This window comes from Trichosurus vulpecula, chromosome 6 (genome assembly GCF_011100635.1).
Source record: "Trichosurus vulpecula isolate mTriVul1 chromosome 6, mTriVul1.pri, whole genome shotgun sequence".
Lineage (NCBI taxonomy): Eukaryota > Metazoa > Chordata > Mammalia > Diprotodontia > Phalangeridae > Trichosurus > Trichosurus vulpecula.
In genome coordinates this window covers 258,815,834-258,839,323 of record NC_050578.1, presented here as the reverse complement: position 1 = coordinate 258,839,323, position 23,490 = coordinate 258,815,834, and the positions used below count along the sequence as shown (strand labels likewise).

The 23,490-nt window shown below is 47.8% G+C and overlaps 1 protein-coding gene across 1 annotated transcript in view; it reads right to left on the bottom strand.

Moving 5' to 3' along the window:
* MADD (MAP kinase activating death domain) overlaps window positions 1–23,490 on the bottom strand; it is a 37,373-nt gene that overhangs the window by 7,017 nt on the left and 6,866 nt on the right. Inside the window, exons 5-31 of the mRNA XM_036762209.1 lie at window positions 23,152–23,455; window positions 22,620–22,751; window positions 22,309–22,422; window positions 20,893–20,973; window positions 19,492–19,670; window positions 17,387–17,622; window positions 17,062–17,218; window positions 16,688–16,791; window positions 16,401–16,594; window positions 15,703–15,971; window positions 15,300–15,439; window positions 12,953–13,054; window positions 11,355–11,414; window positions 10,904–11,006; window positions 10,466–10,652; window positions 10,232–10,382; window positions 9,483–9,689; window positions 7,877–7,930; window positions 6,839–6,939; window positions 6,584–6,667; window positions 6,113–6,271; window positions 2,464–2,572; window positions 2,094–2,156; window positions 1,735–1,855; window positions 1,536–1,641; window positions 953–1,063; window positions 330–437 (exon numbers count right to left, since the gene is read on the bottom strand). Of these exons, the coding sequence (XP_036618104.1) occupies window positions 330–437; window positions 953–1,063; window positions 1,536–1,641; window positions 1,735–1,855; window positions 2,094–2,156; window positions 2,464–2,572; window positions 6,113–6,271; window positions 6,584–6,667; window positions 6,839–6,939; window positions 7,877–7,930; window positions 9,483–9,689; window positions 10,232–10,382; window positions 10,466–10,652; window positions 10,904–11,006; window positions 11,355–11,414; window positions 12,953–13,054; window positions 15,300–15,439; window positions 15,703–15,971; window positions 16,401–16,594; window positions 16,688–16,791; window positions 17,062–17,218; window positions 17,387–17,622; window positions 19,492–19,670; window positions 20,893–20,973; window positions 22,309–22,422; window positions 22,620–22,751; window positions 23,152–23,455 (3,736 nt within the window). The remainder of the gene's footprint in view (window positions 1–329; window positions 438–952; window positions 1,064–1,535; window positions 1,642–1,734; window positions 1,856–2,093; window positions 2,157–2,463; window positions 2,573–6,112; window positions 6,272–6,583; window positions 6,668–6,838; window positions 6,940–7,876; window positions 7,931–9,482; window positions 9,690–10,231; window positions 10,383–10,465; window positions 10,653–10,903; window positions 11,007–11,354; window positions 11,415–12,952; window positions 13,055–15,299; window positions 15,440–15,702; window positions 15,972–16,400; window positions 16,595–16,687; window positions 16,792–17,061; window positions 17,219–17,386; window positions 17,623–19,491; window positions 19,671–20,892; window positions 20,974–22,308; window positions 22,423–22,619; window positions 22,752–23,151; window positions 23,456–23,490) is intronic.

Sequence of the window (23,490 nt, the reverse complement as noted above, 5' to 3'; positions counted from 1 at the left end):
TCAGGGCAGGACTTCTCTATTTGGCCTCTTCTGACAAGCATGAAAATCAAGCCCCTTATTTTAATCCATTGCCTCTTGTGGGGACTAAAATTGGATCCTGAAATCACTGAGCAGAGATATGTTTTAAAATTCCCAAGAAACCAACCTATGGTAAGAAACCACTGGTCACCTTTACACTGTTCCGTAGCCAAAAGCCAAGTAATTTTGGAAGAGTGGGCTTCCACTCTGGGTCTAATCTCCTATAATCCTCTGACAACATGGACAAATGTTCTCTGTCTTCTTGGCTGGAAGATTTCTATTCATTCTCCATGTCTCTGGTCGACACCTACCTCCATAAAGAAGATATCACCACTGGTGTCTGTCCCCGCATGCACCACGAATGTCTGTTTCTTGATGTGACGGCTGCCGCTCGGCTGCAGAGACACGTCCCGCCCATTCTAGTGGAGGAGACACCTTTCAGGGTCAAAGAGGACTCTGTGCAGGGGCCTGGTCAGCACTGGAGCTAAGGATAGGCCCCTGTTCACTGCTAGCTCCTGTCCTACCTATCAGGACTCCCTGAAGGGATATCTCAAAAATAAGAGTTTGTACCATCGACAGGACTTCTTGTTTTTGAAAACATATGCTCTTGCGCTAAGGCCTTCGGTCAGGGCTCCAAATCAGAATGAACTAATACCTCTGGAGCCCAACGAGGTGGCCTGGATCTCCACAGTGCAGGCAGGCTCTCGGGAGCAGGCAATCTTCATATTCTAACATTCTGAAACCTGTATTCCAATAGAGTTGATTTCCTTCACAAGCCTAGGTGTTTTATGCATTTAAAAACCCTATTCCAAGAGAAAGCCCGTAGGCTTCACCAGACTGCTCCAGGGGCCCACCAGTACTATCTGCCTTTCTTAAATACAGGGCTGACGAAGAGGTGGAAAAGAGCCCAAGGGGTAACACGGCATGTACTCACCAGGCTGGCCAACTGATCTAACACTTCATTGATCCGCTGGCCGTACACAAGCCCAATGTGAGACTTCCCCATGAGGCGTCTCACCTTCTTCCGGATGTCATTCTTGTTTACCTAGGAAGCCAAAGTAAGACCTTGTGGGGAGAGGCCAGTCCCCAACCAAGGGTTTAATCGTCTGGAGGGAAAACGACTGCAGAGAGAGTACGTCCCTGTGATGGCAAAAATCACCTCAACTAACAGCATGGTGTTTTTTGCCAGAGCAACAGGAGAGAAGACAGCTCTGGCAAGGCCATGGCGCTGAGTCACGACACTTTCACAGAGAAGTGAGTGTCCCTTAGTGTCCTGGCATTTTCTGGACTCGGTCATAGCTGGCTAAGATACTGATGACTTTCACCAGTTCCAGGGCCACCCGCTGCCTCATGATATGCCTTTGTACTTGGCCTCAGACTTTCATATCCTCAGAGAGGGCTGCACTTAGATGGCCTGACTCAGTGGACAGATTCTACAGTGACCCGGAACAGGCCTGGCCCTTCCAGTAGCAGGAGTAACAAGGCTCAAACGGATCGGACTCCACGGCTTTCATTACCTTCATCAGAAGCATATAGGAGATGAGGTTGTTTAAGAGTGTGGCCAGCAATCGATCTTCATCATCTTCCAGGCGCTTCCGGTCATGTTCTCCCAGGGACAGGTACCTGTCCAAGGAAGAAGAGACAAGTCAGTCTGGTAGTACCGAGGTAGGAAGCAGAAGAATCTGAGTTCATGTGGTCCAAACTGTGGTTCTATACCTGTCAATCATTTCCTGGGGTCCCTGGTCCATGCCCATTCCTTCTCTCTCCAACATCACAGCATCGAGGAAGGCATCTTCCCAGAATTGCATCTGGTCCCACAGGGTAGAACGTTCTTTACCTGAACACCAGAGAGGCTGCTCAGAGGATCACATGAGCTACTTGGATGTGGCTCTTCAGCCACAAGAGGAAGTGTTCTTCACAGAAAAGGGAGTCACCTCAAAGCCCAGGGAAGAAAGGAGCATAGGACTCCGCCCCCACTCTATGGCATGGCTGCCACCTGCCCCAGCTGCCTGTCAAGGAGGCCAGCCCCTCCCAGGGAGGTGCAAAAGACACAGTACACAAGGAAAGGTGGTTACTCATAGAGAAGGTCTCCATAGCTGCTTCCTCTAACTGGTCCCACATGGATCCTTTGTCCCTTCCTACCAAGTTATTAGCAGGAGGGGTCATGGCAGCAAAGGAGGGAATAGAGGAAAAGAAAGAAACAGGATGTTGATGAACACCAAAGTCTAGTACATTCATCCAGGATCACTCATGGTTTATTCCTTCCTACACCAGCAAGCTGTTCACCTTCAAATATACAATCACTGTGTGTCACCATAGATCAACGAGACCTGGGTGACTGTGTCAGTTCCCAGCAAACTGATCAGTCTGGATGGCCTCCACGCCCTTCGCCCTAACTAGCCCATCTGAGCCTGGCCTTCCCAGGGAAGCTCTCCCCCCACTCACCTAGGAGTCCCTCATAGAGGTACACACGCTGGCTCACATCTTCAAGGGGACGAACGGGGCTGCCCATTGCTTTCTCCTTTGCACTTGGCTTCAGGCTGTGGGCTTTGCCCTGTAAGGAGGAGATGGGAGATGAGCTGGGACAGGTGTGGATCCCCACAGACCAGTCAGACCATCAGTGGGTCTATTACTCTAAATAGCCCGGTAAGTAGCTGCTGCTCTTTCTGCTCTCTTGTCTTACCAGCCCAGTCTAAAAGGCCAGGTTCCACTACTACCATTTACATTATCACCTAAAGTTTCAATCTAACTTTTCTTTCATACCACTCTTGATAGGAGGAGTACCTACCTGACTCAAGGAAAAGCCAGATAGGTTTTCTCTAGCATTAACAGAACATTACGATTTTCATTCCCACAGTATCTTTACCAATTAGATAAAGGGTAGGGAATGAAACTGAAGCAGGTGGAGAAAAAGCGATTTGCCTAAGGTAATCCTGTAATGGAAGACAAAGCTATTCCTGAAAACCCAATGTCCTGGTTCACAGCCTTGCAGTCTATTTCCTAGACAATGGTGACTCAATATAATTGATTTCAAGATCAACTATTCAGAGTCAAAAGGTCTGGGCAATCGTTCTCAGCAAGCCAACCTCACAAATAACTGAGTTACCTTCCCCACAGCAAGGGTGAACTTCATGCCAGGCACAATGACAGAAATTGTCAGAAATCCTTCAGGGCTCATGGGCATGCCGTGGAGTAGATTCTTGCTAGACTGTGGGGTATACCATGTCTTACAATACCATCACATCTAAATTCTGAACTCTTCACATAGAAGTTATGGGAGGACATGAAATGCTCACTAAAACTAGCTGGATTAGATACATGGAAGAGCAAGCCCCATTCATTTGCATAATCCTGTTGGCTTTCAGGTCTATTTTCTACCCTAAGCTACAGGATAATGGCACCCTCTTCTGTCATATGAACAGAATATATGCAGAAGGCCCTACAGGTGGGAAGGATCACCAATATTAATAATTGATTCCATCTAAATGTCATGTTTCAGCCTCCCCACAGACCAACAGTCAGCAAAGCCTGAGGCTTTCCTAGCATTTTCCCCTTCCCATCTCTGACAAAATGGCAAGTGTGCTGGAGCACGGAATTCAACAAACTGGCTACTTACGGAGAAACTATCATGGAAAAGGCAGCCTGGCCTAGACCCCGCCTGGCTAGTGCTTGTGGTATGACCTAGGGCAGGCTCCCTTTGCCTTCCAGGGGCAGCCACAATGATCTACCTCAGTGAGCTGGCCAAAATACCCGAAACAAGTGATCCTCAAATTCTATTCTGGTAGATGTTTATCTACTGACCTCCAGGACATCGCACTTCCTTTACCAATGACTTCTGTGCTTTGCTCATGGTCTCTCTCCACCCCAGCACTTTGAATGGATGACCCATAAGCATCTTAAACTCAATGTCTAAAACAGAAGCCATTCTGCAAGAGCTCTTCCTGGTCAACCACACTGCTAGAACCTTCCCTCGAAATTCCCTCTCATTCTTCTCTATTTATCTTGTATGTGCACAGCTGCATGCTATCTCCTCCTTTAGAATGCTCGCTCCTTAAGAGCAGGGACTGTTTTGGCCTTTTTCTGTATCCCTGGTGCTTAGCAAAGTGACTGGCACACAGTAGGATGCTTGATGAACATGTTTTAGTCGACTGATAATCAGTGTCTCCACTTCCTGCCCTCTTCTACATCTTTTGCATTCCGGTTCCAACATCATTTAATTGAAACTTGCTAATGCTCTCTTAAATGCCCAAGCTAATAGCCTCTTCTTGCTCCTCATCATTCCTGACCTCTCTACAGAATGTGACATGTTGACCGCCTTCTCCTCCTGAATATTCTCTCCTCTCTGGGTTTTCTCAACTCGGCTCTCTCTTGGTTCTCCTCCGACCTGTCTGACCAATTCTTTTCAGTCTCTTTTGCTGGATTGTCTTCTTTGTCATGAGCGCTAAGTGTGGGTGTCCCTCAAGGCCTGCCCTAGGCTTCTCTCTATTCTCTCTCACTTGGTGATCTTGTCGGCTCCCTTGGGTTCAATAATAATTTCTCTGCAGACGGGGCCCAGATCTAGTTATCCAGGGCTAGTCTCCGCTCTGAGTTCCAGTCATACATCACCAATTTACCTGTTGGGACAGTTCAAACTGAGTGTCCCATAAGCATTTCAAATTCAATGTGTCCATAATAGAACTCATTATCTTGTCCCTCAAACACATCCCCTCACCTGAGCTTCTCTATCACTATAGAGGGCACCACCATTCTTTCAGGCATCCAGGCTCACAACCGTGGTGCCATCCTTCACTGCTCCCTTTCCTTTATCCTGTCAATCCAATCAGTTTCCGAATCTTTCAATTTCAATGTCTAAAACATCTCTCCCACACGAACAAAGCTACCAGCCTCGTTCAGACCCTCACTATCTGGACTACTTCCAACAGGCCTCTCCCCGCTCCAATGTAGCCTCCATCTACCTGCCAGAGGAATTTTCGTAAAGCATAGCTCTGACCATGCCACCCTGCTATTAAGTAAACTCCAACAATGCCCATTACCTCCTGAGTCAAATATAAAATCTTGTTTGGCATTTAAAATCCTTCCTAGCTTTCCAATCTTTTTATATTCTCCTCCTCTCTGGGCAGCAGATGAGCCAACCATACTGGCCTTCTTGCTGTTCTTCACACATAGTACTCTCACCTCTTGGTACCTCTGCGATGGCTGGCTCCTAAGTCCTAGAATGCTTTTCTTCCTAAACCCCATTTCTTAGAAAGTTGAGCTTCCTTTTACACTTAGCTCAAGCACCACCTCCTCCAGGAGGCCTCCTTGTTCCCCAAGTTGTCACTTCCATCTCCTCTTTCATCCAAGTCTTAATTTATCTTGTAAATTCTGATTTCTAAACTGTCTCCTTCAGAAATGTAAGCCCTTGAGGGCAGAGTCTCTTTTTTGCTTTTTCTTTGTATCTCCAGAGCTTAGCACAGTACGTGGCACACGGGAAGTTAGTAAATACTTATGGACTGACTGAGACATTCTACAACAGTGTAGATCAATTCAGTTCTTTACCTTGCTAGTGTTGACTAGTCCTAAATGCTCTTATGTCACTGCCCTGACAACAGAGTAACTGCTTTGAGTGTTTCACACATTGCCATTATTATTATCACATGAATTGATAAGTCCTTACCAAACTGGGCTAGGTGTCCAAATGATCATTGATTGAAGAGAATGTTACTAAAAACAGGTGTCCAATTCCAATAGAAACAGGGACCATTGATACATACCTAAGGATCCCTGCAGGCCACATACTGACTGTTTTAGAATACGGCATTATCAATGTCTTATTGTATTTTTATATATTTTGATAAATATTTTCCAATTCTATTTTTATCTGGTTTGGGCCACGCTCAGTAGTAGTATTGTTGGCCACATGTTGGAAACCTCTGTTCTAAAAAGCCCAGACGATAGATTCATAATAGTTCTGTGAGGGAGAAAAAAGCCTGCAGGAAATTCTCACTGAAATCAACTCTTAATTATTTCAAGGAGAGTCATATCCCTGGCTCTGGCTCTTTCCTCCCTTCTGGACAAGAGAAATGGCTTTCCCTGGGCAGAAAATAAAGCTTACAAAGATGGCGCCTGAGGCAGAATTGGCCTCAATTTCGCTGTCAGACACAGTGCCACGAAGTCCTGCCAAGTGGGCACCGCCATCACCACCTGGTCCATCACCCGCATTGCTGCTCAGGTCACTGTCTGCTCCCAAGGTCTCTCCAGAACTGTTACTCACCTTGGGGGGAAACAAACAGTAAGGGATACTCCCCAAGGCAAAGAAATCCTCTAACAAGGAACCGAGAATTTCAAAGTTGCTGGAACTCGATGTAGTCACCCAGAAGTGCCAAGCACTCCCAAGGAGCATTTTGTTATTTATAAAATTATGAGTGTGTGTGTCCCAAGGTCTGGTTCAAGACAGAAAGACCTTTCCATGACCAGGCAGGACCAGAGTAGGACTCCTGGCGAACTGAAACTAGGGTGAGTCTCTAAAGGAAAGCAGCTTTTCTCCATTCCCTACACCCAAGATGCCAGTGTGGTGTTCCCCTACCACAGTGCTAACTTCAGAATCCTGGCTTGTGCTTCGGATCATAACTGCTGGGCCTACACTAATGGTAGATTCCAGATCACTTCTCTGAAACAAGAGAGAGAAAGGCAAGGGTCAGTGAGTTACTTGCTCTACCCAAAGTCTCAAGAAGTATCCATTTCCCCTTTCCCCACCTTTCTGCCCTACCTCCCAGGATATATCATATAAAAAGGCTGAGATGGCCACCTAGATCCAGCCCCCAACAGGGTCATCACAAACCTGAGAACCGGACATCAGGCTCACACCACTGTCTGCGCTGATCTGGGACTTTTTCTCATCTGTCTCACCAAGGTCAAAGACAGGTTTAACTCCTTCAGGCCCTGAAGAAAGGGGGAGGATATCTGGTTAACCAGGATGCATGGACCATGGGGACAGAGATAACAGAACCAATTGGTTTCAGAACTGGTCAGCAAGTTCTAATGGCCTTTCCATGGACTACTTTCCTCAGCGTCCCATTGAATTAACAAGCCCTCAGTTCCTTAAAAATCAACCTAGAAGCATACAACCTGGCTCCAAGGGGCTCTGCGACCCTCTTCTCACCCTAGGCCAACCCTTGGTAAACTAGCCCCAAACACAAAAAGGCCCACAAATGTCTAAACCACACAGCACTGCACTCACAACTTGAACTCCACTGGTGCCCAAGGCAAAGTGATGGGTCACACAGTGGCTCCCAAGTGAATGTCTGAAGGTGCCTGAGAAGGTAATGCCCAATGAGACAAAGAAATAGCAGTGGTTTCACTAGACATTGCTCAGCCTCCTCAAAGTCTCCAGACAAAGGCCTCCCACACTTCCTCTTCCCCCACACCCCCAACAATGGGATGGCAGAAGGACAGAATGACAGAAAGCAAGAAAGCACCCCTAGGCAAGGCACCAGGGAGGGAGGTGCAGCTACAGACTCAACACAGGAGGGGCAGCACCCATCTCTGCCAACTGTGCCCAGAGGCCTTCTCGTAGGTGAGGGAGATGTCATCCAACAAGGGACTCTGAGACAAGCAAGTACTCTCCCCACCAACTCTGATGGCACAGAGAACCAGGTTCCCAGGGTTTACTCAATAGGAACTCTAGCTATGAGGGGGAGAAGGGGTCTCCAGGCCTCATACCTGTATTTCACATACCACCTACCTGCTCACACTTATTCCAAATATCCCCTAGAGCAAATTTGGATAGGGTTGACGCAGTAAGCCTGCTCCAGCTGGGCCTAGGGAGTTGGCAGGTATGGGGGACTTTGGGGCAGGGAGGGGGGCATTTGTTCCTTACTCTGTTTGTCCAAAGCTTTTTGTTTTTTCACTTCCTGGTGCTTGTTCCACAACTCTACCCCAGATGCAATGCAAGCAGGAGAGAAAGACAGAGAGAGTCAGAGGCTGGTCAGACGGGCGGAATGGAAACCCACCCCATCCCAAGAGATCCAGGCCAGGGTACAGCATTCCAAATCGAGAGTCCCAATGCCTCTCCACACACTAAAGAAGAACAGAGGGCACCAAACTTCTGGTCCTACCCCATCAAGGGTAATCAGGTCCTTGTCTCGGGTGGAAAGGACATGAAATTGCCTTTTTAGAACAAGGCAATTTTTAAAGACTCACGCTGGAGGAAAGTGCCACTTTGGGCAACAAACAAGCAATGGAAGGTTTTCAAGAGCTTGAATGCAGACATGATTAACTCACCGATGGCTTAGGGACGGATGGAGGCCTATTTATTTAGCTAGTGACCAATCCCCCAGCTGCTGGCAAAAGAGCTCTTCCCACTCACAGTCTGCACTACCCCCTCCAGAAGCCTCAGAGCTAGTCCTCATTCCTCAGCTAGGCAGCTGGACTAACAGCTTAGCCTGATCCATGCGCTGAACATTCCAGATTGTCTGGACGTCTGATAGAAGTTAAGCTCCCCCCTCCCTTCTGGCAAATGTCAGAGGGAATGTAAGGAAATCACAGAATCACACTTTTGTAGAGCTCGAGAAGAGAGTTTTGATCTCACAATTCAGGAAACATCAGCTGAGAAGAGCTTCTCACTGAGTTGGCAAGCTTAGCTCCCACAGGGCAAGGCTATGCATTGATTGGACCTGAATTCTATCCATAACCACTTTCTAGTGATAAAGCAGCAGTTACTAAGGGTCGTGACAAGTAGTTGACAGCACGAAATGTGCTGTTCAGGGACCCAGGGCCAAGGTAAGAGTAAGCTAGGGCCTTGGCAGATCAAGGTCAAGTGGTTTGTGGGCAGGACACAGAGAGCTCCCCACTGTATTGCGAAGGTGCACTCCCCTTCTCTAGTCGGGGCTGGAGAAACAGCAGAGTGTCGAGCTCTTAGCCAAGGCCAAGGCTGAAATATTTACAGAAAAGCTGGCTCAGATTGCTACATTTCTGAGACAGAGATCCCAAAGACAAAGAGGAGGAGTATGGGGGTTGTTGGACAGTCCCCATGGAAGTCAGCACTGTGTCCTGGAAGTGGATAAGTAGGATAGGGAACAAAATGGGCTATAGAGGCCCAGACCACCTTTTTTACTTTGGACACATCTTCCAACTCTCTCCTAGCTTTCAAGGGCCCATGTGGCCTCTTTATTGTACAGAAAAGAAACTCTAGATGCCAATGAGTCAATGAAGTCAGAAATGCGGCGGAGAATCCAAAATGGAGCCTCATTAGCCACCCTTCCCCATGCCTTGAGAAAGACCCTGCAGAGTCAAGGTGCAGTAAGGGACAGAAGAAGGTATGAGGGTGTATTAGGGAGGGACAGGGAGTCATTATTAGGTGAGCCTTCCTCTCTGAGAAGCAAAGTATGGCAAAGACAAGGACAGGATTCTGGATGGAAGGTGGGAACAGAAGGAAGATTCGGAAACTAGTGCCTGTCCATGGCACTGAGCACAGCAATACCCACCAATAGAAGCTACGAAATTCTCTTCCTTCAGGCTTCTGGTGTCCAGCTCCTTGGGGCCCTTTCCTGTTGCACTTGGTGCCCGTGGTCCCAACTGGGGAACCCTTAGCTGTGCCATGGCCTTTGGATCTCCCCGCCCAGTCAGGCCTGGATCCTTGCCAACCGGTGTGATCACGCTATCTGTGGGACTTCTCTTCCGTTTATCTGGCTCTGAGGAAAAGAATACCAAAGTGAGCAGGCCAGAGAAGGAGGAAGAATGAATTAAGATCTAAAGATTGGGTAGGATGAAGGGCAGCGGCGAGGGAGGCAGATAGGAAGTGAATGAAATAGAAGAGGCAGACTCATGAACACAGGAAACAGTCAAATAGTTTCTCATGGCATATGAAATCAATGTAGACAGCATGGTGAAGTGCCTAGGGAGCTGGCCCTGGAATCAGGAAGTCCTGCTTTTGAGCATCCTGGCTGAGTGACCTTCATCAAGTCACTTCACTTCCCAAGTGTCCTGGGCAACTGAAACTCTAAGACTTTTTTAAGCTGCAGAGAAGGTGCCAACCTACACTGCACTGGCATAGGGGTTTCCTGTCTCAATGAAATCCCACAGGCCCAGTCAGTCAATAAACACTTAGCTTGAGGAGCTCACAGTCTTACAAGGAGAAGACATTGAGATGACGACGTACAAACAAGCTACAGACAGGAGAGAATGGGAACGAGCTGAGAAGGAACAGCAAACTGTCCAAAGCCGTGGGCCTCACCTTTGCTGTAGTAGTGGGTCTGGGCAATCTCCAGGAGCCCAAAGGTGCTGGCCATGCCACCGAGGCCAGCGTTGGCATAAGACTGCTCCAGGCTCAGCACCATGCACTTGAGGAGGTCTAGCATCCCCTTGTAGACCTTGCGGCTTATCTCCTGAGACAACAAGGGCAGGGGCTAGAACCCGCCATGCTCCCGCCAGTCCCTCCCCTGCTGCCCAGCCCAGACAGCTCACTGACCACATCGGGGATGGTCTCCTGGGGAGCGCCATCTTCGGGAGGTGCCAGGCGGTTCAGCTTGCTCAGGACAAAGCCTCGGAGTTGCTCGCTCTCCAGCAGCCGCCTCACCTTCTTCACACTGAGCCAGCCCACTCCTTGGCCATCCAACACGCTGTGCACAACCTCTTTCAGGAACTGCTGGTTCTCACTGTGGGGACACAAGTCACTCTAGAGGTGTGGCCCCTGGCCCCCAGCCCCCGCCTGCCTCGCCTGCCTAGTGGCCCACTCAACCATCACCATAACTCACCTACTGAACCTGAGTGAGAAACCTGAGCAAAAAGCGGGACCTGCCCCCTTTGGGAGGCACTGGGGGTTCTGAATCTCCCCCACCCCCCTTCCTCTTTCATGGATGCCCTTCAAACGCTGCTCTCCAGACTCAGCCTCCTGACCATTCATCACCTGGAGTTGCTGGCTCGTCCCTGAGGTGATGGAGATTCTCGTTTCACTGTGGGGCTGTGCTTGATGACTGATGACTTCTGATCCACCAAGGCTCGCCGGCTTCCTACAGCCAGGAAGTCAGAAGCAAGACGGGTCACTACCATGGGTCAGTGGATGGTGCCACACAGCCCTGAGCAGCCAGGGTCCACACCCACTCCTAACGAGGGCTGGGTGGCAGTGGCCCCAAGGCATCACACATAGGCAGAAACCAGCCAAGGGAACATGGAGGAGGTGGGAATGGAGACAAGGCCACTCCACATGCATGTCCCCAGCACCAGCAGCACGCCGTGGGCAAGCGAGAGGCATCATGGGGGAGAGGGTGAGGCAGGCTGCTCATTTGATGGGCGGCCCCCAGGCAGGCACAGAAGATGCTGGAGAAGAAGGTCATGCACAGCTCGCAGGCAGAACCCACCTTCACCGCTCCCGGGGCCGGCTTCAGTGACAATCTCCATTAGAGTATTTAGCCCAAATACTGGGACATAAAAACACAATTAGTAGGTGCACCCCAATACTCCAACCCCTGTACCCCTCAGTGGAGCTGTAGCCAGAAGTACGCCAAGCACTGAGCACTCTGGGCTAGGCCCCAGAGCCCCGCTTCCAGGAGCCGCCATATCTGGTAGCCTCACCGGCAGGGACCCAAGCCAGCTGAGCAAGGGCTCAAAGCCAGAGCTGGTAGGGAAAATAGCACAGGGAGCTTGACAGCTCCAGTCACCACACAGCCACATGCTGGAAGGAAGAGAGATTGCCGACCGGCGTGAAATACCCAGCCCAGGGCCCACCCCCAAATGATCCTCATCCTCAACAGACACCCTAGCAGGAGAGACGGGGGGCAGGGGATAAGCGAAGCAGATGAGAGGTGGAGCGTGGTCATGCAGTGAGAGAATTATTAATCTCTGTTTCCTTCAAATGTGTGAAATGGCACGCCAGGAACATGAATAAGCCCTTCTCCTCCCCCGCTATGGCTGCCCACATTGCAATGCCATCACCTGGGTCTCAGAAACACCAACTAGCTGCACAAACCATTTTACCCCATTTTCCCTCTGTTTTCTCCCCCCAACAAGAAACATGGTAGGCCTTTTGGCAGTAAAAGTTCAGTTCAAATCCCTTCTCAGTCTGGCCTAATCATAGTATCCCAAGGCCAATATGCAGGGAAAACACTGATCATATTGAATCCCATAGACCCACTCAGGCTTCGTTAGCCACCACAGCAATTTACTAAACGTCAGAACTTCAAGCAGAAACAAACAGACTAGCAGGCTTCATACAACCCCTGAGATGGCAGGAAGCCAGACCAACAGGCTTCTTGACCTTATCGGCAGCCCTGCACTGTCCTCTTCCACCCTTCTGAGCCAGCTCCTTTGAAGCTCTGGAAGTGAGGCGTGGCAAACAAGCGGCCGATCCCCCAACCAGATAATGATGAGAGCGTTTATATAGCACTTTAGGTTTTCAGAGCACTTCGAAGATAGGTTATGTCATTCAAGCCTCACAACAACCTTGTGAGGCAGGTACTACTATTAGCATCACCATTTTTCAGATAAGTAAACTGAGGCTGAGAAAGGGCAAGTGACTCGCCCAAGGTCATAAGTAAGTGTCTGAGGCAGTCAGGTTTTCCAGACTCCACATCTAACACTCTTGTCTACTACACCATTGGTGCTTACAATGTGCCAGGCACTGTGCTAAGGGCTGGGCACATGAGGGCTAGTATTACCTATGGCAGCAGGAACACACCAGTGACAGATTTACCACTGGAAAGAGCAGAAGTACCATATTCCCACAATGCCACAATTCTAAGTAAGTTAGCAATACCTCACCTTGAGGTTAAGAGCAACATCCACTGACAACCATCAACAGATTGTAGCCCATGATGAGCAGAGAAAGCTGCAAGAATTTCTGTGTGGGGACAACGGCCAGACAAAACGGCTCATGATACATGGAACTCCGTCCAGCACCTAGACCCTCACTATCATTCCTAAAGCACCCTGATTTATCAGACGCATTAACTACGATTACCTTTGAGACTAGGGAAGGGTGTTGTCTTGTCTCTGGCCCCTTTGCTTGGCAGTGCAAGGTTTGAGAGGCTGAAGCTGGTGCTATGGTTCCGGTAGAGGCTACCTAAAGGAAGAGGGTTAGATCAAGGGGTCATGAGGATCAAAGATCCTGGCATTATACTTTCAAAGTTGATAATGTATAAACCGCCCTCTTCCCCACCCCATAATTGCCACTTTTGGAATCGCCCCCACTTCCTTTCTTTTTCAAACACAGCCCAGCCTCTGAAGTTCAATTAGTCTTACTAATTACTGTTCAGTCGTTTTAGTCATGTCCAACTCTTCATGACCCTATTTGGAGTTTTCTTGGCAAAGATACTGGAGTGGTTTGCCACTTCCTTCTCCAGCTCATTTTTTGGATGGAAAAAACTGAGGCAAACAAGGTACAGTGACTTGCCCAGGGTCACAAGTAGTGTCTGAGGCCAGATTCGAACTCAGGAAGATGAGTCTTCCTGAGTTCAGGCCCAGGGCTCTATCCACTGCACCAACTATAGTCCACCCTAGTGTTTTTATTCAATCTATCCTAAACAAGCCTAGAGGCAGGCAAAATGGAAGCTCTATTTGGGTCATACTTTTCTAGTGCCATGACAACAAACTAGACGGTGTCATAAAACTACCAATTAAATCTCCCCTCCCACTGGAATATATGAAAGGCAATTAGGATGGCAATGGTTCTAGATGAAGGGCTGTCCCGGTGTCTGACTGACCTCACACTGACTGTACTCATCGCTTGTGTTTCCTTTCTAACTATTATCAACCCTCAAGCTACATCACTCCCCATATGTATAACTATCTCTTCTCCATATACCAAACTCAGGCTCACACAGCTTCCAAATTCATCAAAGACATTTTCACTAAGCAAAGAAAGGGTTGGACATGGTCCCAATTTAGAAGTTGCTGAAGAATATGAACAAACAGTTCTCCAAATAAAAATTTCCCACTGTGACCCACCATATGAAATGATGGGTAAGGAAATAAGCCTTTCTATAGTGCCTGCCCCAAATCACTAATATAATAGGAAAAATGAAAATCAAAACAACTCTAAGTTTTCACTTTACATTCAGCAAATAGGCAAAGATGATAAAGAGTGTAAAGAGTCAATGCTGGAGGGGCTGCAGGAAGGGAGGCACACTAATACACTATTGGTAGAGCTATGAATTACTCCAATAATTCTAGAAAGTAATTTGGAAATGCTTCTAAAGCAACTAAAACATCTACACCCTCTGGCCCTGAGATCCTGTTCTAGGAATATATCCCAAGTAGGTCAAAGACAGAAAGAAAGAAAGGGCCCATGCACTTTTTGTAGTCACCAAGGACTAGAAACAAAGTAGATGCCATCAACTACGAAACAGCTAAACAAATTGTGCTAGATGAATGCGGTAGAATATTACTGCACCACAAGAAATGGCAGAGATGAAGAATCGGGGAAGCTCAGGGTCACTCATATGAATTTACACGGAGGTAGGTAAACAGAACCAGCAAAGCAATATACACAAAGAACTGAATGCTGGACAATCATAATAACCAGCTTGGCTCAGAGAAAAGCTAAGAAGATGCTCCTCCTTCCCTTCACTACAGAAGTGGAGATTGTGTGTACAGAATGCTGCCTATCCTGTCGTACCCGGTAGATGGGTTGATTAGTTTTGCTGATATCTTATTCCCTTTCTTTTTTAATCTTTGTTACAAAGGACTGGCTTACTGGGCAGAGAATGAGCAGGCAGAGGGAAGAGGAATATATTCAGAAATGTATATGAGGAAAAAACAAAAGACATCACATGAAATTGTCAAAAGAAAAAGAAATGGGTTTGAATCCCAATCCGACTTGGCTGAGGCACCTTAACCTAGCAAAACACACTGACGGCTACGGCTATATGACTGTAGACATGGAGATATCTCCTTTACCATCTATCATGGGTAAACATGCAGGTCTCTTGTTTCCAGTGAACTCCAAAGGTACAAATGAACAAATAAACGAATGAGTGAAAAAGAATTTACTAAGGCTGCCTGTATGTCAAACATAGTAGGCACAGTCTTCTTGCCCCCTACTGGCTCCATCCCTTTCCCCATTCCCTGGACCACTGTGAGTCTGACAATGCTCTATGACAAAAATCTCCATATGGCCCAAGAGTACCACTCAAACTCCACAGAAGAGGTTCTACATGACTTTTAACTCAATTGTGCCCCAACCATGGATGCAGGGGATGGGATAGATGAGGAAATTCGATTTAATTCAATTCAATCAACATTCATTAAGTAACTCTATATAAGATATGTACATTTAGAAAAAGCCCCACAGAGCTCATGGCACTTACTGGCAAAAGACATGATGCCCCCGAAGCCCTCGCTGCTGTTGTTGGAGACAGTGGAGTTGGGAGAACTTGCCCGAGAGTCTGAGTCTGCATCTGAATCGCTTGCCAGCTTTAGGCTACTGGGCCGCAGCAATTTTTGAGCCCTTGGAAACGCATAGTGGCACTTGTCAGCTCCAGGCCAAGGTGCCTCACCTTTGGAGAAGTATAGACCCCAGCTACGTTGCTACAAGGAGCCCCCCTCCCACTGACCCCCCCAACCCCTATGCCAGGGGATCAGCAGAACTGGGAGAACCTTCTGACCAATCAGCTTTTCTGGTTATGCTCCCTCCCCTGGCTGGATCTGGAAAGGGGACCCTCTGGTAAACTCTTTAGTGGGCATACCCAAAAAAGTAATCCAAACTCTTACCTACTGCCATTGAGGTTTTGGTTAAATCGTGGGGTGTAACTCTCCTCCTGCTCATCTTCATCTTCGTCTTCCTCAGTGGGAAATCCATACTGAGGTTCGAAGTATGGATTGTCGTAGTCACGCCTGCGTCCCAATCCCTCCAAGGGGGGCCCACTCTCTGCCTCTCGCTTATCCAGGCTTAATTTACCAAAACTGGGGGGCAAAGTGCGGAGGGGGTTGGAGAATCCTGTCGCTGCCTTGTCATCCACCTCTGTAAAATCAGCAGACTCCTGCAGGCCATGGCAAACAAGTTGTGGTCAGTGGAGTCTGACTAAGCCTTCTCGAATTCCCACCTCACCAGGAATCAAGTCAGGCCCACCCAGGTTCCTAATTTCAGGGCTTTGATAAGAAATACTTATGGAAAAGGGTCTCTACGACATCCCCACCCTAACTACTTTTCTTCCCCAAAGATCTGTGGAAATGGGGCTTCAGTCACAGACTTAAAAGCAACCTACTGATATCTGCCTAGAAGGAAAATTGCTTTTGATAGGAGCAGGCTTTAAGCTGCAGTACCCACTTACACAGGGTGAAGAGGGATGAGTGAGACCCAATCCAATCTAGTGCTGAGGAAGGAACTGGGAAATGTCATTTTCCCACAAGAAGGGCCCCAGATCCTAGACAATAGCTGCCCCCTTTCTTCCTTCCAAAGCCCTACGCACAGGGTTGGCTCCATGAATGATGGTACTGGGGCTGCTGCTGGCCGTGGTGCTGGAGCTGGAACGAGGCTGGAGGTTGTCCTGGGAATTCTCACTGTCTGGCCCAGGCTCATCCAAATCCCCCTGGTTTCCCTGCAGTTCATCAAATGCCACCTCACTGGCATCCCCCAGGGCTGCATGGGTTAGCGGATCCACATCTGCAAAGAATCAGGTGTAAGAAGGCATAGGTCCTCCCACCCAATGCCCCATACGCTGCCCAGGGCTGGCCAACTTTCCCATAAGACACTTACTGGGTGTGTCACCGCTGATATCGCATTTCATCATTTCACTAACAAAGTCACCAAGGGATGAATAGGAAGAGCTTGAGTCATCATAATCCACACTATCACTGCCACTGCCAAGTCAAGGGTGATAAGCCCAAGAGAAAGTTGTTAGTGGGGGAGGTGGGGAAGGGTAGAGAAAAGACATACTAACAGTTCAGGATGGAGGCAAGAAAGAAGGGTGACCTCTTGGCCCAGAGCCAGGCCACCAACACAAAGAGCAAAAGTAAAAAGCAACAAAAATTCATCCCTGGGTCCTAAGGACCATCATGGAGCACTGGGTGAAGGGCAGAAGTCAGCTCCCTAAGGCCACAAGACTTCATTTTCCATCAGGCATTGCTCACCTGTCATCAGTTGGGTCAGAGTCAGAGTCGTGCTCAGGGGGCACACTCAGCGCCTCAGCCAGCTGGGAGTTACTGTCATAGACACGGTAATAGATTGGCTGCAGCTGGTGTGCATACCACTTTGGCTTGTCACCAATCAAGGCTGGATCAAACATGTCTGCCCAGAAAGGAGATATGATTAGAGGGAGTCAGCAGCAGACAGGACAAGAGAGGAAAGTAGCAAACAGTAAGGAACAAGGCAGGGGCACAAATAGGGTAAAAGAAAGGAAGAGGAAAGACAAAGAAAAAGGTAACGGTGCAAAAATGAAAGGGTGGCTGTACTCACTATTGTGGATTCGCTGGAAAGCATAGTTGGTGGGGTTGAGGATCCATTCACCAAAGTATTCCACGGCTTGAGTCCTGGCCAGTTTCTCAGCAAAGGGGGTCTGTCGGGGACGTGAGGCCAGAAAAGAGCCAGCTTGGAAGGCTACCACAGGACGGGGGAAGAGACGCAGGGTGCGCGTGTGCATCTGGAAACCCTGAAGCACATTGGGGGAGTTGAAGAATCTCACCATGGCCACCCTGAAGAGAAAGATGATGGTGGAGTTATCCGATTCATCCAACGTCCCTCAGACTCCAAGGTTGCGGACAATTCCCTAAGGCTACCATTTAGCTGCAGCCAGTGGTGAAGGGGAATGAACCATGACTGTCACACCCCAACAAAGGTTCAGGTTTATACCATCCTTTAAAAAAACACCTTTTGACTCTATCATCCTCTCAAGATGTTCTCCTGTATCTCTTCCTTTTCACACTAACAGTCTCTGTACTCACTGCCTGCACCTCCTCACCATCCACTCACTCTTCAGTTTCTTGAAATCGAACTTCCACCATCACCATTCTACAGGTGCTGCTCTCTTGAAGGTTTCCAATCGTTTCTAGATTGCTAGCTCCGATGGCCTTTTCTTAGTCTTCATCCTCCTTGCCTTTCTGTAGCTTTCAACACTCTTTTTCACATACTCTCCTCTCCCATGGCTCGGGAGACAATGCCCTCCTCTCATCTTCCTCCTACCTGTCTGTCTTCTCCTCGGTTGCCTTTGCTGGTTAATCGTCTATCTCCTGTTCCTTAAACAAGGCATTCTCTAAGGATCTGTCCTCTACACTCTTGACCTTGGGTTCCACACTCCACATTCATAGCTTCAATTAGTTACCACCATGCTGATGACTCCCAAACATATATGTGTATATACACACACATATACACAGAGAGAGAGAGAGAGAGTTAGTTGTCCCCTTAACTGCAATCCAACATCCTATATGCTGCACATTACTGAGATATTTGCACCAGCTCCTTCAATTCAACTCAATTCCACATTTAAAAAATGAAATTCTTCTTTCTTCCTAAACCTGCGCTTCTCCAAACATCCCTACTTTCGTTGATGAATGTTGACGTTCTTCAAGTCGCTGGTTTGAAATCTCAGAATCTTCTTTGGATTCAGGAATGAAAAAAAGGGAAGAATCAGTTAGCAACGAATTCCTGTTGAATCTACCTAAAAATGCAACGTCTGTCTCTTTTCCATTCAGACTGGGCCACCACTCTAGTTCAAGTTCAGGATCTCCTGGCCTCGTCTTGTGCCTGGAATACTGGAAAGGCCTCTAAGTGGTCTCTTCATTTCTATTCTTCACATTATCTTTAATTCGAGTTTCAGTGAGATATTCAAAAGTGTCTGTGACATCACTGATACAGGCATTGCTTGCATATCGTAGCCCATCGTGGGTCATTCTTGTCCACACCTTCTTGTAGGTGTGGCACAGGTTCCACTCAATGTGCTGGGGCCTTCCTCAATTTTTCTTAATAACCCAAGGATCCAATGAAACACAAAGTCTATCCGTTACCTCTTACATCACCAGGTGACCAACCCACTGTCTTTTCTGCTCACACATTTCTTTGAATGAATCCTTTATTTCCTTTCACCTTTGTAATTACTTGTTTGTAATGTGTTAGAGCCTTCTCTTTCCTATCATATTCCTCTCTATTGTCCTCCAGGTAATTTTTTTCATTCTTTAAAAACTGTAGCATTTCGTGAACCTTTGGCCTCAAGACCACATGTGGCCTTCTAGGTCCTTGGGTGCAGCCTTTTGAGCGAGTCCAAGTTTCCAGAACAAATCTTTATATGAAGGGGATTTGTTCTGTGACGTTTGGATTCAATCAAAGGGCTGCACTTGAGGACCTAGAAGGCTACATGCGGCCTCAAGACCACAGGTTCCCCACCCCTGGGATAAAAGCCATCCTTTACGCCCTTGGTTTTTACTGGGTAAGCCCTTAGGCCAAACTTGCTTGTGTAGCTTCCAGCACTTGATGGAATCAGCACAATGTTGTCCCCAAGTGGGTACATCTGGCAGACTTCCCCATCTATAGACAAGTCCCTATGCTACAGGCATGCTTGATCTCACCTGGTAGCCACATCCACTGAATCCACATCATTGCCGTAGATGAGGGGATTGAATTCAGTGGAAGGTGTGGACTGCAAATCACTGGATGGCCTTCCCAAGAGTAGTGGGATCTCCTGGCCCTCATGGAACTTCTCCAGGTTGAGGATAGGCTGGGTGTTCAGACTCATGCTGGCCAGTGCCTGTGGAATAAGAGGCATTTTATGAAGGACAGAATCGAGGGAAATAAGCAGTTGTCTCCTTGGAAAGGGCCTCCTCAGTGTCAGAGCCTCTGCCTTTCACTCAAGCCTGGGCTAGTGGAGACTTGTGGAGAGGAACTGTCCTCACAAACTATAGATCATACATCCATGACCCAACTATCCCAAAAATCTCTGTCCTGAAAAATGGATCAAAATGCCTGAGCGTGTGGAAGATAATTCCAGTCATACAGACACCTCTTCCTAAGGGCACAGGGATTCTTAACCAAGTCATCTATAATCACCAAAACTGAAATCTCCCAGACTCAAGACCAACGAGTCCCAAAGGGATAAGTCTAGTCCTGGCTTCCATCAACATTTGAATATACTTATCTTCCTATTCCTTCCTTCATTTTTTCCTAGTGATGCCTGCTAAAAAGTCACCAGTGGTGAAGAAATATCAGGAGAAAACTACAGCAAATGACTTGCACTCACCTTCACCGGCCCCTGCAGCAAAGGGCAGATCATATAACGTCACCAACAGGGAAACAGGGGAAAGCGATGGAGGATACAGGGTGACCCATTTAAAATGACACTGTTGTCACTAAGAGCTACCACCGAATGCCTCAGTAACACAACAGAGAGGAAGGGAAGGGAGGGGAGTTATGAAGTGCTGAGTGAGAAGCACAGCCTCCAGGGGACGGCCTCTGAGGAAAAGCACAACAAAGCCCAAGACGAGGGATTCACACATGTTACCTTCAAGTACTGCATGCAGCGTGTGGGAGGAGGAACAGAAACCAATGAAAAATGGATGGAAGGGACCAAACCAGGAAAGGAATTTCTGAAGGAAAGAGACTACAGAGACCTGGGCTTTAAGAGGAAAATATAAGAAAAGACCCCATGAAGAATACTGAGTCAAATTCTGGACATACACATTCCTTGAGTCGGCAATAATTCCAAGGCCATGCAAACAGCACAGAAACAAGGACCGACAGATTGCTTGTAAGGGATAAGGAGCATGTTAGACAGGGGCAGGATATGCACAGGAAGCTAAGAGAAGCTGTATTTCAGACGATCCTGACTTCCTGCAATAAGGTGGGAGGTTGTTCCCTAGAGATCAGTTCAGCCCTCCGCCCCCACCAGGCCCACACTGGAGCACCCTGAGCTGCCTCCGCCCCCAGCAGGCCCTGGAACACTCCAAGCTGCCCCTTCCCTTTCCTCCACTTACCTGCTTCAAGTGCTTTTTCAGTTCTAAGGATTCAGGTTCTGGCAGGATGGGCAACACCTCTGCATTGGTTGGGGCAATCACCTATGGCAGGCAGAGCACAGTGACCGTTTTAGGATGTGTCAGAAGCTTCCTTTAGAAGCACCTCACCAAAAGATCAACTAGCAGACAGAGTCTGACATCCGGGACCAAAACACCTGAGTTCAAATCCTTATTATACTGGCAGTGACTAGGCGGGTGACCATGGGCAGGCCACTTCACCTCTGAGTCTGTTTCCTCATCTGGAACATGGAGAGAATGATACCTACTTCAGCAGGGTGATTTAAAGAGGTATAAGGTAACAGACGAAAGCCAAAATGCTTTGTAAAACATTCTATAAATATTGGCTGGTATCACTTCTCTTCAGCTGTTGAATTCCTACTACCCATTCTTTAAACCCTGACTCAAAGATACCTCTTCCATGAAACCTTCCCTGATACCCACACTCTGTAGCGACCATTTATCCCCTTGTTTTTCACCTCTATAGCCTGCTTATATATTCTGAAATATCACAGTTATCTGTATATGTGGCTAGACTATAAGATCCATGGGGGTAGACTGTATTTTGTCTAAACTTTTTTATCTCCCCTAGAGCCGAGCACGATGTTACACGGTTAAGTCATGCTTAGTGCAAAGAGTCAGTTCCCCTTAAGTGGTCCCATTATTTGAATTTGTACAGCATATTTCCATTGGGTTAGAACCAAGTATCATATTTTACATAACTGTAACTATGAGTAGTGAGAATTCAAACACATGCAACCACTTTGGGAAATTCATTATTCATACTAATAAGAACCTAGCTCTACACAAAAAAGATCCTGGATAAATGTCTGTGAAACTAAACTGTACACAGGCCTGGATGCCTAAACTGAGGCCACCAGAGAGAATGAGAACCCACTGAGGCTACAGAGTATTGATGCAGAAGCTTCTTTCCACAGTCTTTACCAAAAGGTGACACAGATGTCTATTGGTCCCAGTCCCCAAGGTAAGCCATGAGAAAATTACCTATATCTACCTATGTGATGTTAGAAAAGCCTCTTCCACTCTCCAGGCCCATCTCCTCATCTATATAATTAGGAGGTTGGATGCCCAACTTTAAATCCTATAATTTAGGACTATATTTGGACTCCCTAGCAGTCACCACCACCTGGCAGCTCTCAAAGGATGAGGGGGAAAATTGGATGATGCAATCACCCTTTAGGACAAGGCTATGGGCCTTCCATTTGTACTACTCTCCTGTTAGTTAATAAAGTAGGAGCAATACTTTTTTTCTTTGTTCAACTACAGCAGTGATCACAAAGACTAGCCCAGGCACAGGCTGAAGACAAAAAGTAGGGCTCCACTGCAGACAATCCCACCATCCCCTGCCAGGTGTCTCACCCTATTGCTGTCCAGATCCACCAGCCAAACATCATCTGGCATCTTGAAGTCCAGTTTGTAGAGGAAGAAGCTGGCAGGGACCCCAATGATGTAAGGGGTCGGGGCCAAAAGCAGCTGTGGACGGAACACAGAATGAGGCACAGAGCACAGAGCACACTCCAACCCAGTCGATCCCATACACCAAGACAGAATTTTATCAGAGAAGGTAATACTGCCTCCACAACCTCCCTGTCCTTTGAGCCTTCCTCCCTTAGAGCCAGGCATGAGGATGAGACAATAGAAGTGAAAGAGCCAAAAACCACAAGACTCACCTGCTCTGCAGACGCCATGCAAGTAGGAAGCAAGGGGATCACAGGAAACATGTACTCTAGGGGGTAGATCATTGCCACGAATGCCATCACCGACATGGAGAGTGCATTGTAGTCTCGGGACTGCAACACCACCTGACACAAAGCCAACCAAGAGTGACCATGCCTCAGCATAAGATCGACAAGATACCTGCCACCAACCCCCAAATTCTATTTTCTCTTCACCATGTCCAAATTACCCTCCCAACGCCCAGAAAGTTTTCCTCACTCTTTCCCTGAGACCTCAGTAATTCTTTTCCAACACACTCCTTTGCCTTAATAGCCTCATTCCTTTTCTTCCAGTCCTAGAGCTCCTCCTTAAAAGAGGTTTGATGATCTTTCTCTCTAGACAATTAGGTCAATATAGTTTATGGCAAATCACCTAAGTAATAAGTTCTTAGAGCTATCCTTGAGAATGTCAGGGGCCTTAGTCTGTCTGTCTCTTTCTCCTTTTCTCTCTCAGAGCCCCTCTCCCCCAGAAGAATGGCCCTCTTACCTTGTGCTCCAGCAGGATGCAAGATAACACCTGCAGACAGGCATCTACACCCAGAAGTTCCAAGGGCAGATGCAATGGGAAATCTACCAGAGAGAATCGAGACGGGTCAGGCAGGGCAAAAGTCAGAGCAGGCTGTAGCTCCTGGGGTAGAACTTCAATGTCCACTCGCTTCTGGCCAGATATAGGCACTGGAGAGTGCAATAATCGATAGATCCAGGCTTCGATCTCACGAAGGTCATGCAGAAGGGCACTGGATTTCTCCTCTACCAAGAGTGAACCCGTGAAAATACGCCACATGGTGTCCCTGAAACATAACCAGCAGAAAAAAGACACCTAACC